Source organism: Malurus melanocephalus, unplaced genomic scaffold (genome assembly GCF_030028575.1).
Source record: "Malurus melanocephalus ecotype Western Australia unplaced genomic scaffold, MMel_1.1 scaffold_62, whole genome shotgun sequence".
In the NCBI taxonomy this organism is placed as follows: Eukaryota; Metazoa; Chordata; class Aves; order Passeriformes; family Maluridae; genus Malurus; species Malurus melanocephalus.
In genome coordinates, this window is record NW_026623294.1 from 709,328 (window position 1) to 723,905 (window position 14,578).

The 14,578-nt window shown below is 39.1% G+C and overlaps 1 protein-coding gene across 1 annotated transcript in view; it reads left to right on the plus strand.

Moving 5' to 3' along the window:
* Positions 1–7,777, plus strand: part of CPQ (carboxypeptidase Q) — a 143,442-nt gene extending 135,665 nt beyond the window's left edge. The window contains exon 8 of the mRNA XM_057366246.1: positions 7,508–7,777. Coding sequence (XP_057222229.1) covers positions 7,508–7,668 — 161 coding nt within the window. The 3' untranslated portion in view covers positions 7,669–7,777. The remainder of the gene's footprint in view (positions 1–7,507) is intronic.
* The last annotated feature ends 6,801 nt before the right edge of the window (positions 7,778–14,578 follow it).

A 14,578-nucleotide genomic window follows, 5' to 3' on the forward strand; every position in this document is an offset into this window, starting at 1 on the left:
GAAGGAAGGAAGGAAGGAAGGAAGGAAGGAAGGAAGGAAGGAAGGAAGGAAGGAAGGAAGGAAGGAAGGAAGGAAGGAAGGAAGGAAGGAAGGAAAAACAGAAAGCATCCATAGGAGATGTGTTGTGGTGTGCTGCAGTCACATCACGAGTCCATTCACGTGCTGGTGTTCTCAGATGGTATTGGGCTCCTCATCTCAGGAAGAGTGAAACACAGTTTGAAAAGGGAGAAGAACAGTCGCCAGAAACCTGCATCCTCAGAGGTATTGAATAGTTTCTGCATGAGGAGGATTATTCAGCTTGGGGAAAAGCTGTTGAGTTAGGTGTGATGAAACTGTATTAAGCCATCAGTGGTATGAAGGTGAATGAGAAATGGAGAGTGCAACTAGGACAGCTCACAAAGTGAGAACTGTACCGTGCCCACATGGAATGCTCAGGCACACAGTGCATTGCCACAGGGAGCTGTGGGTASAAATGTAAATATGTTCAAAAATGTAAATATGTTCAAATTAGTGGGCCTATGGAGGACCTCTCCATCCCAGAGAGTGAGCCTGCGAGAGGGTCATGTTTAGGCAGTGCCTAAAGCCACAGAGGCCAAGCTACGGAGACCTACTCTTTTCTCTTTCTTATTAAAAAAAAAAAAAATAAAATAAAATAAAATAAAAGAAGACCGTTGACTATTTAAGACAGAGGCTGTATGGGTGGAGAAAGAACTTCCCGTGCTTTTAACTATTGAAGCTTTATCTGGGATAAAGCTTTTGTGGATTTTTTTTCCCAGCCAAGGGCTGTTTAGGACTATKTTAGAGTCTAGAGTCAACCTGCAATCTACAACTTCCCTGGGACCTCATTTCACAGGATTTCGTTTAGGTTGGAATCCCAGCTGTCACTTGTCCTCATGTGCAATAACTGACAGGTTAATGTGTTGCAAAAGTAACTGTGATAATCCTGAGCTGTAATTTAGTCTGTTTAGCCTATCCACAGGACTAATTCTGAAATGCATTAAGCAAAACAAGAAGTAATGCACACTTGATATTGTCTTCCTTACACTGTACTCTCACTTAATTACCCACTGAAAAATCAACTGAAAGCTTCCCCTCTGTCCTGTTTGAATCATGAATTTTAAAGACTTTTGAGAGAGTGACTCAGGAGGTGAAAACAGCAGGGTTTCTGATGTTATTTATAAGCTCTGTACTGGAAACTATTTCAGTGTCTGTAGCCATGAAACTCAAGCAACTTAGCCTGTAATTTCATCGTTTGAGACTAAGTGACAGGAAAACTAACGCTGTCAGTGCCCCACTAAACAGCATTAGCGTTCTCCATTGCCTCTGCTTACTTGAAAAATGGATAATGAAATAATTGGCATTAAAGCCAGCTGTCAGCTACAGGTTCTCCCACAGAGGCAGAGGTTAATATGAGCATAATTGCATGCACCAAAATGCCTGCAATAGATGCCTGCAATAACTGGGTTTTCATTTCTGCAGACTCAGTTAGGCAGGGGCAGTGCACAAAACATCTGTACAGTGCCTAAAACAAGCAGTCAAACTCTGCTTGGGGCTTGCAGCAACAGAGATGCTGAGGCACAGAGTGTTCCAGCCAGCCCATCCTAAACTCAGCGACCGTTGCAACAGATTTACTCTCTGACCACTTGAGATTTGTGACTTTGCTGGGTTTTGGAAAGGCACAAAATGAAAATAAAAATAAAATAAGAAATTGTGTTCCTGTTCCTATCTCTTATCTTTCCTTTTGCAGTGCAGCCTTTGAAAGAAAAAGTGGAAGGAAAATGTGTCTTCCTACCTCTGCCCTGAAGTTTTAACCTTTCAAAATGGTGGGGCAGCAATGCTCCAGCTATGAGAAGGGAGAGCCTATTGATTCTATTACTGTATGTGAAGAATAGAATGCTCTAAAGTGTTTATGCTTTCCTGGTACATACCAGTTTCTAACTTCACAGAAGATTGTGATGTGTCCCTTTGCCTCTTTTTTCATTATTTTTAAGTACTTGATGTAAAAGAAAAGGACATATGTATTTCATCAGGTCTTGCTTTATTTTTAAGGCATTATAGTTTTTAGTACATTCCTGGATAGTGTCATTGGCATTAAAAAGGTCTGAGATTAGAATAAACTTGATAATGAATCAAAAGAGGGGTTTTTGTTTCTTAAAGGAAAAGCAGGAAACAAAAGCAATCTTTTAACAGATAGGAAAAGAGGAATCTGTCTTTTATAGCCAAGGAAAACATTGCAGAAATAAAAATAAGGTTTCAAATCAAGCATCTGATGTRCTGACATCTTACTACAAGCAATACATTTGATAGCATGTAGGTTTGTCTTGACAGGGAGGTGAAGCTCAAACAGRTACGTGGAAGATGTAAGAGAAGCACATGTTGTAACACCTTTATATTTGTAAACTTTTGGAGATACTGAGTAAAATATACCTTGTTAAGTAAGGCATTTCCAACTTTGCTGTAAGGAGTTAGTACAACAGGTCTCAACAGGACATTGGCCTCAGCTTAGATGTCGGGCATCTATTCCTATCTCAGCTGCTGTGAGAAAATGAATGTGTCTTTTTATCTCTGCATGCCTCTTTCATTCCTTCAGTCCCTCTTGTGTGTTTAGAGTGCATGTGTTTCTGAGCTGGAGTCTTTTCTCTTTGGAGAGGTGTGTATGCACYGTGTAAAATAATGGAGTGGCAATTCCGTCAGGTCCTCCAGGGACTGCTATAAAATGAACCTGAAATAACTGCACACTTTTTTATAAATCATTAGTGTATGAACTTCACTGTATAAGGCCATGTRCAAGCAGAGGTTGATATCCCAGAGATCTAACTGTAGTATTGAAGACCCAGGACACCCAAGAGAGGTTATACAAACAGTGGGTTTTTCCCATTGCATCTGAAAGATTCATGRAATAGCTGTCAAGTTTGCTTGAAAGCCAAGACAACTGGGAAGCTATTGAGAGGGCTCCATAACAAACATGCATTCTCTCCAAGGCTCAGGTTTGACTTCTTTTGGCAATTGAATGCTATTTGGGGTATAAAAAGAAAATAAAGAACATGTAGGGAAGAGTGTAATGCCAAATGTTTTGCAATGTAAAATTACTCTGAAGTTACTCTGTGCTTCCCCCTTGAAGATATTTGTGTTATATGGAAACCACCTTTATAATCATTCTGATAATCATTTGCTGTTTTCCAGCATTTGTTTGCACAAATGACAATAATTGGAGTGCTTAAGTATCTGGCAATAGCGGTTAATTCTAATTATGACTTATGACAGCAGTGCTTCTGAAGGCAGTAGTGCCTGACAGAGAGTGATGAGAAGCAGTGGTCATCATTGACATGCTCCTCACTCGTTTTGTGGTTCATGCATCCTTTAAAATCAATAGCAGCATCTCATCTTCTTAAGCTGGCTATAAAACCTTGTGTCAGACAGTTTATTAATGTGTGAAAAAWTGATGTTTGATATGAACACATTGTAAGGCAAGTCAATATCTTATCATCAGCTAATTAATATTCACATTGAGCATATCATGCTGAGATCAGAAGCCAGAAGGGCTGGACTGGTTTTCAGCATTCCTCAATGTGTGTGTATTTTCATCAAGATACTCTTGTACAGCTGATCACTAAAAATACATTGTCAGTATGAATTACTAAAGCAGATATTTTTACCTGCCTTATGTAGTGCATCAAACCACATAGGAAAGAGCTGGTAGGCAGAGAATCATGAAATGAGTTCAAGACATGAATTAACTTGAATTGAAGAATTTGCTTACTTTGTGTTAATTCTAACAGATGTCTGAAAGAGCCATGGCCCCATGGGTTATAGTGCCACAGAATGGCTGATCTTGGCAGGCTCTCCTTGAGCTCACCTAGTCCAGCTCTGCTGCTCAAGCAGGGTCAGCTGCAGCAGGTTGATGAGGTCCATTTTCAGTGAGGTTTTGAATGTCTCAAATGGTGGAGACTTTGCAGCCTCTCTGGACAGCTTGTCCCAGTGTTTGACCCTGGGGGATCACCAGTGGCATGAGGTAGCTGCTGATGCAGTTAACAACTGCATTAAAGTAGGTAACTAAATTGCTAAAGAGGCTTTTCTATCACACCTTGTAATAGTACTGTGAATTATCTTTGTATTATTTTACTGAAGCTGTAAATGATTAATTTTTTTCAGTTTTTAATTTCCAGTATCAAGTAATAAATACAGCATTTTTGGTGGCAGTTTTTAGCCTTCCCTGTTTTCATGCCACARCATCTATTCTATCCAGCTAGAAGCAGTTTCTTGCTGATTTCCTTTTTGGCCAGCAGTGTTCCTCATGTGACTTGCATCACTGTAAATGTGAACAGACTGAAAAAGGACAATTAAAGAGATTTGCTTGGCAAACATCCCCATTTTTCTTTATGGCTGCTCTACAAACACAGGGAAAAAAAAACAGAGTGCATAAAATATGACAGTGTAGCACCTAGCCCATCTCCTGTTTTTTCTGTTGAAGTACTGATTCCACCTGGATATCATATTTAGATATGTGGTACATACCTACATAACGCCTCCCAGCTGAGGGGTTTTAGGTACTTAATTAAAGCTTACAGACTTTTGTAAGGCTGTGTACTGTCCTCTTTCTGGGTAAATGATTTATAGGTCTGTGAGCCATGGTACTCATCTGTTTTACTCAGCTCCTTGCATGTATAGCTGGTAAAAATAAGCCTCTGTTTGTTACTGACCGGTGTTCCTGAGACAAATATTGCATAACAACAACAACAAAACAACAAAAAATGGTGCTCACAGTGCTGCTTTTTCTGTTGTATTTTTAGCTAAGGGGTTGTAGGTTCCCATGGACTTTACTGAGGTGACCCAACATGACTGTAGTCTGCAGGGTCCTGCAGAACTTCCCTCTTCATGGTCACCTGCAAGGGTTGGTCAGCCCTGGATGCATTCACTGCTGGAAGGTCACTGCTCRGTGTCTCACAGCAGCCTGGTGACCTCTGGCAGCAGAAATGTCTGCAGACAGCTGACATCAGCATGGAGGAGTGTCAAATTTGAAGCAGGAGATTTCCTTGAMATGGAAATTGCTTGCAGTCATATCTGCACCCCAGGGTGCTTCATGTCCAGAGGTTTACATGAGGCCCTCAGCTGTAAACTGATCCTATGCTTGAACATGGATTTTCACTTTTGTTTCTAACAGCATAGAATAAAACTGCTTTCTTAGGGTATTTTCCTTAGTCTCTCAAGGTGTTTGCAGGTCACTGGCTTCAATGCCAGCCAACAACAGGAAGAAGACAGCACAGCCTGTTTGAGAACCTTTTGATATGCTCTGTACTCACACAGCCTGATTTTCTTGCGCAGTAATTGCTTCATGTCAAAGTCTGTAATTTTCTGATTTATAAAATCAATTTAGAGAAAAAAATCTTTTCCTGTGTTTCAGAGAGTTCAACATGACAAAGCAAAGGGTGTTTGTTCTTGTTCCATTCACAATGATAAAGTGCTGTTCCCAAAGTCCATAGCTACTCTGATTAGTGAATTTTCTACAACAAATTCTGGGCAATTTTTGTCTTGACTCTTACAGAAGTGTTCAAAAACATTAATGGGTTTGCCTCCATGGCTTAACTTGTGGTGTGTCTGTAGTGCAGAAGTCCATCAGTTAAAGAATTTGTCATTGTTCAGTCCTTTCATGAGTGCATATATTCAAAAGGATTCAGAAGAAAATTTTAAAAGTGAATGTGAGTTGACATGAATTTTATGCTATAATTGTTGGAGCATAATTCAGCACCTGTAACCTACCCAGCGACTTCTGTGGGATCGCAATGCTTTAAGTCAGGAGCAAACAGGGYATTTAAGAACAAGAAGAGCCTCTTAAAATAAAATTAATCTCAATACTATGTAACCTTATGCTATGGCATTTGGTCTTTGCTTGTCATCTCTCTTATGAAGGGATCTTCACCTTGGATGGAATTAAAATGCATTAACTTTCTATTCCTTCTGTCTAAAAATAGTGAAGTGAGCCATCCAAGTCAGTCCCCACCAGAGCAATAGAAACTTGCCTGTTACCCACAGGGAGAGCTGGACTCTGCTCTGAATGCCTGTAYGAGTGATCAAAAGATATGTATTATAGGAATGTACTGTTGTGTTGTGGGAAATTTGCTTTTATTCTCTTCAAAGGCTTCAGGCATCTCAGGAAAACCAAGAAAAATCATAGCAGTAAGTCTTACAAGCACACATGAGTTTATCAAAGCCCTCATCATCTGATACTGATTTCCACGGCATGTAAATAAATATATGAATAATTTATGTACTTCGTCTTTATAATCAAACAATCCTGGGGTTTTTCCTTCTTGCTTGGCATGRTAGGAGTATCCTCAGTCTGTGTTTCTGCCTGCAGCCCATAGCTCTTGTGCATGCACACCAGTGCATGTTCTCTGGGTTTGTTGACCAAGAAAGGAGTGGGTCTTGTGCCAAATGGGTCCTTCCCTGGCAGCTGTGCACCTTCCAGCCTGGTCAGGGAGCAGGAAAAGAAATCAATGCAAAGGATTTGCCAGCAGTGAATGAGTGTGGTGGGGGAAAATTCCACATTTACTTATTTTCAAAATTTGACCTGGATTGTGTTACTTGTGGAATGCCTGTTGGTATTGCAACAAAGCTGAATGATAAAATGGGAGTAGAAGCAGAGATAAAGAACTGGGAAAGAAGGAAATTCAGGGGAACAGGGGATTAGCGAGGGTTAGCAGACACTGGAGCAGAGAATAGCCAGGGTTGCAATCCTCTGCCAGCATCTCTACTGCAACTCCCAGTCGGGTGGCAGCTTCTCCAGCCCAGTCTGTCTTTGCTCTGCCTTGAGTGATGCCTTGCAAGCATTATTTGTGCTCCCTGAGCCCAGTTTGGGGAAAAGTAGTTCTTTCYTTGTCCATGTGGTCCCAGAGGGAATCAGTTGCTCCTGAATGAGAAGAAGTGTGATTTCACTCAAACTTGCATCTGCTCCAACTGATGAGGATTCTTGATTGCGAGAGTAATGCAGTTCTGGGGCATCTGGGCTGCCCCAGGTTATGTGGAAAATTGGTCTGAAAAAGCAAATCCTTGTGAAGTGCAGAGGCTCAAAAGTGTAAGCAAATTCCAAGGTGTTCCCCAGCACAAATAACAGCAACAAAGGGATTCATAACTCAGTTGTAACTCCTCACTGGAGAACGGGGGAAGCGCTGCTCTGGGGTTTGCCRTAGGGATTTTCCTGCTTGAACTCTGGCAGTTTCAGAAGAAAATGGATGCACACTGTTGCTGAGGAAACGAGCCTCCCAGGGGAAGGCTGGCTTTTCCCCAGTGTGATTTTTTGCTGCCTCATGCTCACTTGAGTCAATTAACCTAAAACCTACAAACTGCRCATGCCATGGCTCTGTACAGTTACTACAGTTCAAATATATCATGAATTTTATACAGTTGCATGTGGTTTTAATCATAAACAGTCCAGGAACAGATTCAAGTTTATATTCCTCTTTAAATATTTGTATTCCTATAATGGAACTTTGCCCATTTTACTCTGTAGGTGCCAGCTTGCATGATGACATCAATAAATACTTCTGGTTTCATCATTCTCAAGGGGACACGATGACAGTTCAGGATCCAAACCAGATGAATCTCTGTGCTGCTGTTTGGACTGTTGTCTCCTATGTAATTGCTGACATGGAGGAGATGTTGCCAAGGTAATAAAACAGCAAGAAAGAAGATTTCTGTTCTTCAGTAAAGGTTGTTAGTCCACTAATACATGTGGGCTACAGCTGTGGTAAATTCTGTTAATCTTGGTTATTATTATTATTATTATTTTATCTGTTTTCCTCAAAACACACTCTCTTCTACACATTCCTGTTTATTTTTGCTGTTTTGATTTCTTCCATTTGTGATTTTCACTTAAAATGTCTTCTTTTAAGTACTCCTTACATTTCAGATGAAGATATGATACCTCTGACTATGTATATATATATATATATATATATATGATATAATAACTATTTGTATGCACAGTGATTCTGTGCAGCAGGAAAAATATACCAAATAAATTTTTTGCATCAAAATAATTAGTGTATTGATTTAGTGTACATGTTTATGTTTTATTTCTGTCTTTCATTCTACTCATTGGAATGATGTAAGATTAATAAACAGCCCTTTTTTCACTGTTTTAAGGTAATACTGTAGCTTCTAGAAGTTTTCAGGTTATGGGACAAATTAATCTGGTTTTAGTGATAGTGTATGGTAGAAGGGTCAAATAATAGTCAAAATGCTAAAATAGCGTAACAGTTTCAGTCAGGTCCACTTTTAAATCTTATGAAACATTCACCTAAGACCCAGAYAAACCAGGACACAGAGGACAGAAAGCCAAGCAGAGGAGTGCCAGCTCTCCCGTGTTCTTTTGGGCACCTCCCTATGGAAAGCCCTGCATGTCCTTTTCTTTCTCATGGAAGACTCACCATAGTGACAGGCAGAGAATTTGGTATGGCAGGTTTTCTGTGAAATGCCATGTTTTAGGAACAACACAGAGCTGTGATTTGTGACCTTCAGTACTTGCCAGCTGATATCCAAACAATGTGTAAGAGCAGATTTTGATTCAGAATCCTGAAGCCATTCCCAGCTGCCCCTCCCTTGCAGGGATGGTCTCTCCTGCTGAAGCTGGACAAGAGAATGCTGGTTCATATTAACTTTGATGGAGGGATTAACCTGGGAATTCRATTCTTATATACTTTGCTGATTTGGGGGTTTGGGTTTTTTCTTCCTTACTGAGATTATGAACATTCAGATGAGTTTCAGGCATATCCATGGAGAAGATATAACTGATCTTGGGGAATAAGTCATAAGATTTCTGCTTATTTCCTTGTGACATGATCCTTGTTTGTGATTTTAAATTTTACAACAAGCAAATTTAGTAATGCGAATAACTGCTGCAATATAATCAACACCAAACAACTAATGTTACAAACATGGAGTATTAAACCAAATAGCAGGCAGTCCCTAGTGCTGTTAATCAGTTCTGCTGTTGAGCAATAGCTGAATAATGAGCAATTCATTTTTACAGAATCTATAATCATGGTATCTGTTTACTGTGATAATAGCTGTTTTCCATCAAAGTTATTAACTATTTCAATATTCCCTCCAAATCATTTCAAGAGCATAAAACCTGCCTGGAGATACTCTGCTCTATCTTTTTAAAGAAACAATATTGAAATAAAGTTAGCAAATACTTCTTCTGCTTTCAAACCGCGATGCCTCTGTTTCTTTTTTGCTTGACAAGAGCATAGCTGGTGGTGCTCACCACTGGCAGATCCTCAGTTGGATTTGTCTCCAAATCCAACCTTTTGTCCTTTACACAATGTTACTGGCTGTTTCCTGCATTGTGTTCCATATTGTTTTCACTCAGGGTATGAGGTTTTGTACTCCAGAGATTCAGAAGGATGTTCTGTGAAGTTACCTATATTGTTGCAAATCTTAACCTATGGTCTCTTCAAAATGGTGTTTATTTGTGTTTTTCTCCATTGCATCAAGTCAAATGGAAAATCTCTGGAGTCAAGAATACTCCTCTGCAGAGGAGAATAACTCTACAAGTGTGCACATGGCACCACAGCACATGCCAAGATGTGCTTGTCAACATCYAAGTAGAAAATTACCTATCCTCCARCCAAAASCAGCACAACTATATAAGATAGACTGCAAAATTAAGATMATGAGGCCTTAATTCATGCCCCTGAAGAAAATTGAACCTTCATATTAACTTCAGATACACAGTTCGAGAGAGAAGCATTGCAGAATGGTTTTGRAAAAAAAATGTTCAAAAATCAAAACTGCTATCTTATTTTTATAGACATAGTGACAATAAAAATATTTGATTTCTTAATTGAAAAATAAAGAGTTTTTTTAGCTTGTAAAACCAGTATTCATTGAAATAAGACATTGTCTCTGATTCACCCATTTTTCTTTTCTGATCTGCATTCACAGACCTAAAAGTTCATCTGGCCATAGTGCTCACTGATAATCTACCTGTTCAGATGTACCTCAAAAATTTCCATCAACAAGGAGATGCTAATACATTTATTTTCTTTCCCAGTGGGATTTTGTACCATCTGTGCWACAGCTTATCTTTACCACTGCTCAGTGTAGCAATTATGCTCTTCCAATTAGTGGCCATTAAAAAGGTATCAGTTGGTCAATTTTCAATTCAAGAGCACTTCTAAGGTGATCCAGGTAAGCCAACATAACTTTGCCTTCCACTGACATGCCATTATCTTTGACAATCTCTCTCAACTTTTAATTCAGAAAGTAGTAGCTGAGGACATTATTTATATTACTTTTATTGTGAGGGTCACCTGCCATAAATCTGTGCTTTTCATAAGTAATTTGATGATGTTCTAAGTCCAAGGGACCATGGGTACATTTCTCTCCAATAAAAATTTTGAGTTTTCCCTGCAAAGATCTGTGAGCTGAGAGCTGAAAAAAACAGCACTAGTATTTAAATATATGTCAAAAATTTAAATTTCAAACAGTCATTTTCCTCAAGGTATTACAAATCTCTTGCATCTGCTGAGAAGGGAGGCCCCTGGGTAGTCTTCCTTTCAGCTACAACTCGAAGGTTTCAGACATAGTTACAGAAAGACGAGGCCAATACATAATTCATTTACCTGACTAGACTATGGCACAAATGCAGATGAAAAGTCTATTTTCAATACTGAATAATGKAATGTAAGTAATTTTGCTAGTAATAGAAGAAGAATTGCAGGGTAAGTTTGTTTTTGTCCTTCATTGTGCCAAGACAATACTGACATTTCACTGTCTCTTTGAATGATTCAGTTCTATGTGTTCTCACAAGATTTTTAGCTCCCTTAAAATAATTAAGAACAAAGAGACAGTTGAAGCAATGCTGATTCTGCTGCTCCATTACAAACATCCTTGGCTGAGTATTTAGTTAGTATGCTTCCCCCATAGCGATTTGAGACACTTCCATTTACCATAAGTAAATATCAAACTGATCTTGATATCTATATCTGTCTCATGAAATATACATACCATCTAAATGTGCCCAAATGATTAATTTACTGCTGTGTAATGATTAGCATAAAAATCTCATCACTGCACAGGATAGAAATGTTGTCACTAATTGCTGGTTGGAGTGAACAATGTTTTCTGCATAGAAGGTAATGATGCATTGCAGCTCTTGAATGGGAAAACTCAAGACTTTCTGCAAGAAAAGCTTTTTTCCCTTCTTTCCTGCTAAATGATAGGAGACATCCTGATCCTATATAACAAAAAGGAATATACATAATACAACAGATACATATAATAGAATAGAAAGGAACTTACACCTTTTGTAATTTGTCTGCTGAAAATGTGTGGAAGCATTGTCCACATGCACATTACTTCTGGAAACTCCAGCCTTTTTGCACAAAGGTAAGGCCAGCTATGGGCCTGTGATTTGTAATTACAAGTGTTTAATACATACATTGTGCTAGCACCTGATTCAGGTTTTAGGTGCTTCTTTTCTKAACGATCACGTTTCGCTTGGAGGAGGGACCTCGACGGCAGCCGTGTATCCACATCTGTGTCCAGCTTGCAGTTTGATTTCACTTCAGGACAGATCAACCTCCTTCAGCTGATGTTAAGTCTATGTCTTCCAGAGGTCTCTTWATCTTTCACTTTCCTTCTCAGCACTTGTACTCAGGCATGGATATTAGGAATGACTAACTAACTGACTGAAAAAAGTCTGTATTTTGTGTATGGGACTCCAGAGCTGTGAGATACAATGGAAATTACTCTGAAGAACACATGGTAGAGAGCTCCATCAGGGCCAACACTTGCCATTTATCACTGACCTCTCTTACTGGAAGAGAGAGCTTTTTGATCAATGCAATGAATTTTCGTCACCAGTCATGGTTTTTTACATAACTGTGTGAAAATCAGGCTTATGACTAAAGAGCRAAGCTCTGAAGGAGGGGCCACTAAAAATCCACAAAAAGAACAAGTCTTTACTGAATCAGGGACTGTGGATTCAAGTACAAATACTTTACTCTGCTATGCTTGGGGAACATTATCTAAACCTCCCTCAATTCCGCTTTTAAGTGTTGGTAGTGGTGWTTGGTGCAGCCTAATTTAACAACAGTGCGTTAAAATACATGATGCAAGTAAAATGTAAGTTCATAGCAGAGGTGAGGTTCAGTTAGAGGAGAGGAATGAGAAGTAAACACCTTCCAGCTACATGAGAAGTMACCTGCAGAATGTGTCTGTTAGTAATTACTGTTTGCATTTGCAATACTTGCATTATTCACTTTTTTCATTTACATTTGACATGAAAAAAAAATTCCTCTTTCTGATACCACCATTTCAAAACAGACTTTGGACTATCAGGCRTATCAGTTTTAAACTAATGGTACTTTTCATCTGGGAATGACATGGACAATTATCTGTGCAAGATGGTCACACATCATGCCAGCTATATTTATAATTTCGCTGCTTTTAACATACCAAGTATTTCACAGAATCAATGGCCACACACTGGGGCAGTTTGGGAAAAGAGAATAGGTTAAATTGTTTCCCAGCAGTCATGCAGCCAGTCAATCCWAAAGTTAAGTATAGTTTAGTTCCTGCTTCAGCCAAACTGTGCTGCTCATAAATGAGTTGTTCCTTTCTTTTTATACCACTGAGATAATTTTGAAGCTGAAGTGTAAAATTTGTGAAAAAAATGGCACTTTCAACTGATCATATGCAGTGTATGTGGACTGAACCTTGGGGAAAATCTTCAAAACTGATTTCACTGAGGTTCTTTGTGCCTCAGGTTATTATCTCTGGAATACTTCARCTTCAGCTTTGTGAATAGGATTATGTAATTTRTTGCTTATTATAAATTGKCTATATATTTTGCTTTTTCCAGTGATAACAAAATAATTCAGTAGGCTCTTTATAAGTACCAGGTGTATTAAACAAGCCTATCTAAGTTACAAAAAATCAAAATTTATCAACAGAAACTAACTTTTAAATATGAAGAGAGGATTCATTTCTAGGSTGTTAGAAGGAAACAGATGTGATAGAAGTATAGACTTTCAAGTCAGAAAAATCTCATTTCAGGTGTTCCACATAGTGTTTGCCAGAACTCAGAGGAGAAATGAGAGAGGATGTGCATGGCCTTCCCTGTTGAGCAAAATCCCAGCAGTGTTTGCTGCCATCAGTAGCAGCTGTTCCACTGGAAATGCTCTGGTTRGGGGGTTGTCCATCCCGTGGGTGTTTGATAACACTGAGTGTGCTATATTCTCACAACTATGTAAGCTTGAATTTATGGGGTGAGGACCAGAGGCATTTATGGGCAATGTTCTRCAAGAAGTGTGGGACACAGCTGTTCTTGACCCCACATCTTTCTGGGATAAACAAACAGTAAACCAGCTGTTGGTAGCTCAGCCACCCACTGAACCTGTGGGGTTCTGGGATGTGTGATCACCCCAGGCTTCCCTTAGAGGAAAGAGAACTGAAGATCAACTGAAGTGTCTGGTTGACCACTTTCTATACAAAGAGTGTAGGATTGCCACAGAGAATCTTTCTGCTCATCCTGTGGACACATCTGTGCATCCAKGCTCCCATAGAACTAGAATGACAGGAGAGTTTTCATGCTTGGTGACCATCTGGAGATGAGTACTTCTTTTTGCTCTCCAAATGATTGAAATTCAGGAAGAGCTTTGGGTCTCAAGCKTTTTTTTGCCTCCCAAACTGCAGTACTTGTACACCTTTTAGACTTGGMTTTTCAATGGATTTGTAATATATAACATTGTCATCACGCTGTGAAATCACTGATGTCTGATACTTTTCATGTTCCATATCTCTGCATTTCAGAGCTGTGTCTAAACAAGCAGGAACAGTAATGGCTGTCAGCAGAGTGCTTGACAATATCTTCAAAGCAGAAGAGCTGAGTAAACATTTGCTSTGTGTGCTCTATTAGGTGTCAACAAAAATTTTATCCTTTCCTCCCTCATTTGTGAAGTGATGGAAGGGGAAAATATTACCTGTGATTCTGCAACAGTTAGTGTTACAGTGGCTGCTACAATCCTTCTAAATCAGTTTGAGGTGTAAGATTATATGAGACATCAGAATTTGGCAAACTTCAGGGAAATCGCAAATGTAGCAACATTGTTTATTGCACAGTGTTTATTCACACAATAGTGAGTGATCCTTTAAAACAGAAATGTAAGTGCCTTGCAGTATTTGCAGAGACAACATTCTGCTGACAACCTAAAGCTTTGTAAGATTGCTGTTAGCTTATTCTAATAAATTTTAAAAAGTGAAATTAATACCTGGGTTTTTAACTTACCACTTTWAGATTTCTCTATGGAAAAAACCCCATAAGCTCAGCTTAAAATAACTACAGAAAGTGTTCCCAGGGGTCCTTCCATTTACACTGGCTTAAAATATGAAGAAACAAAGATTGAAGCTCCAGATAAGCATTGGTCAACTCAGTAGGAATTTCTTTTAAAATATTTGCTATTGTGGGCAGGTGGTGTTGGGGTGTTCTGCAGTTTGAGCAAACAGTTATATTAAACATTTTCTTTTTCCCAGAGTTATCCTGACTTTGACAAAAATCCTCCTGTTGCCATTA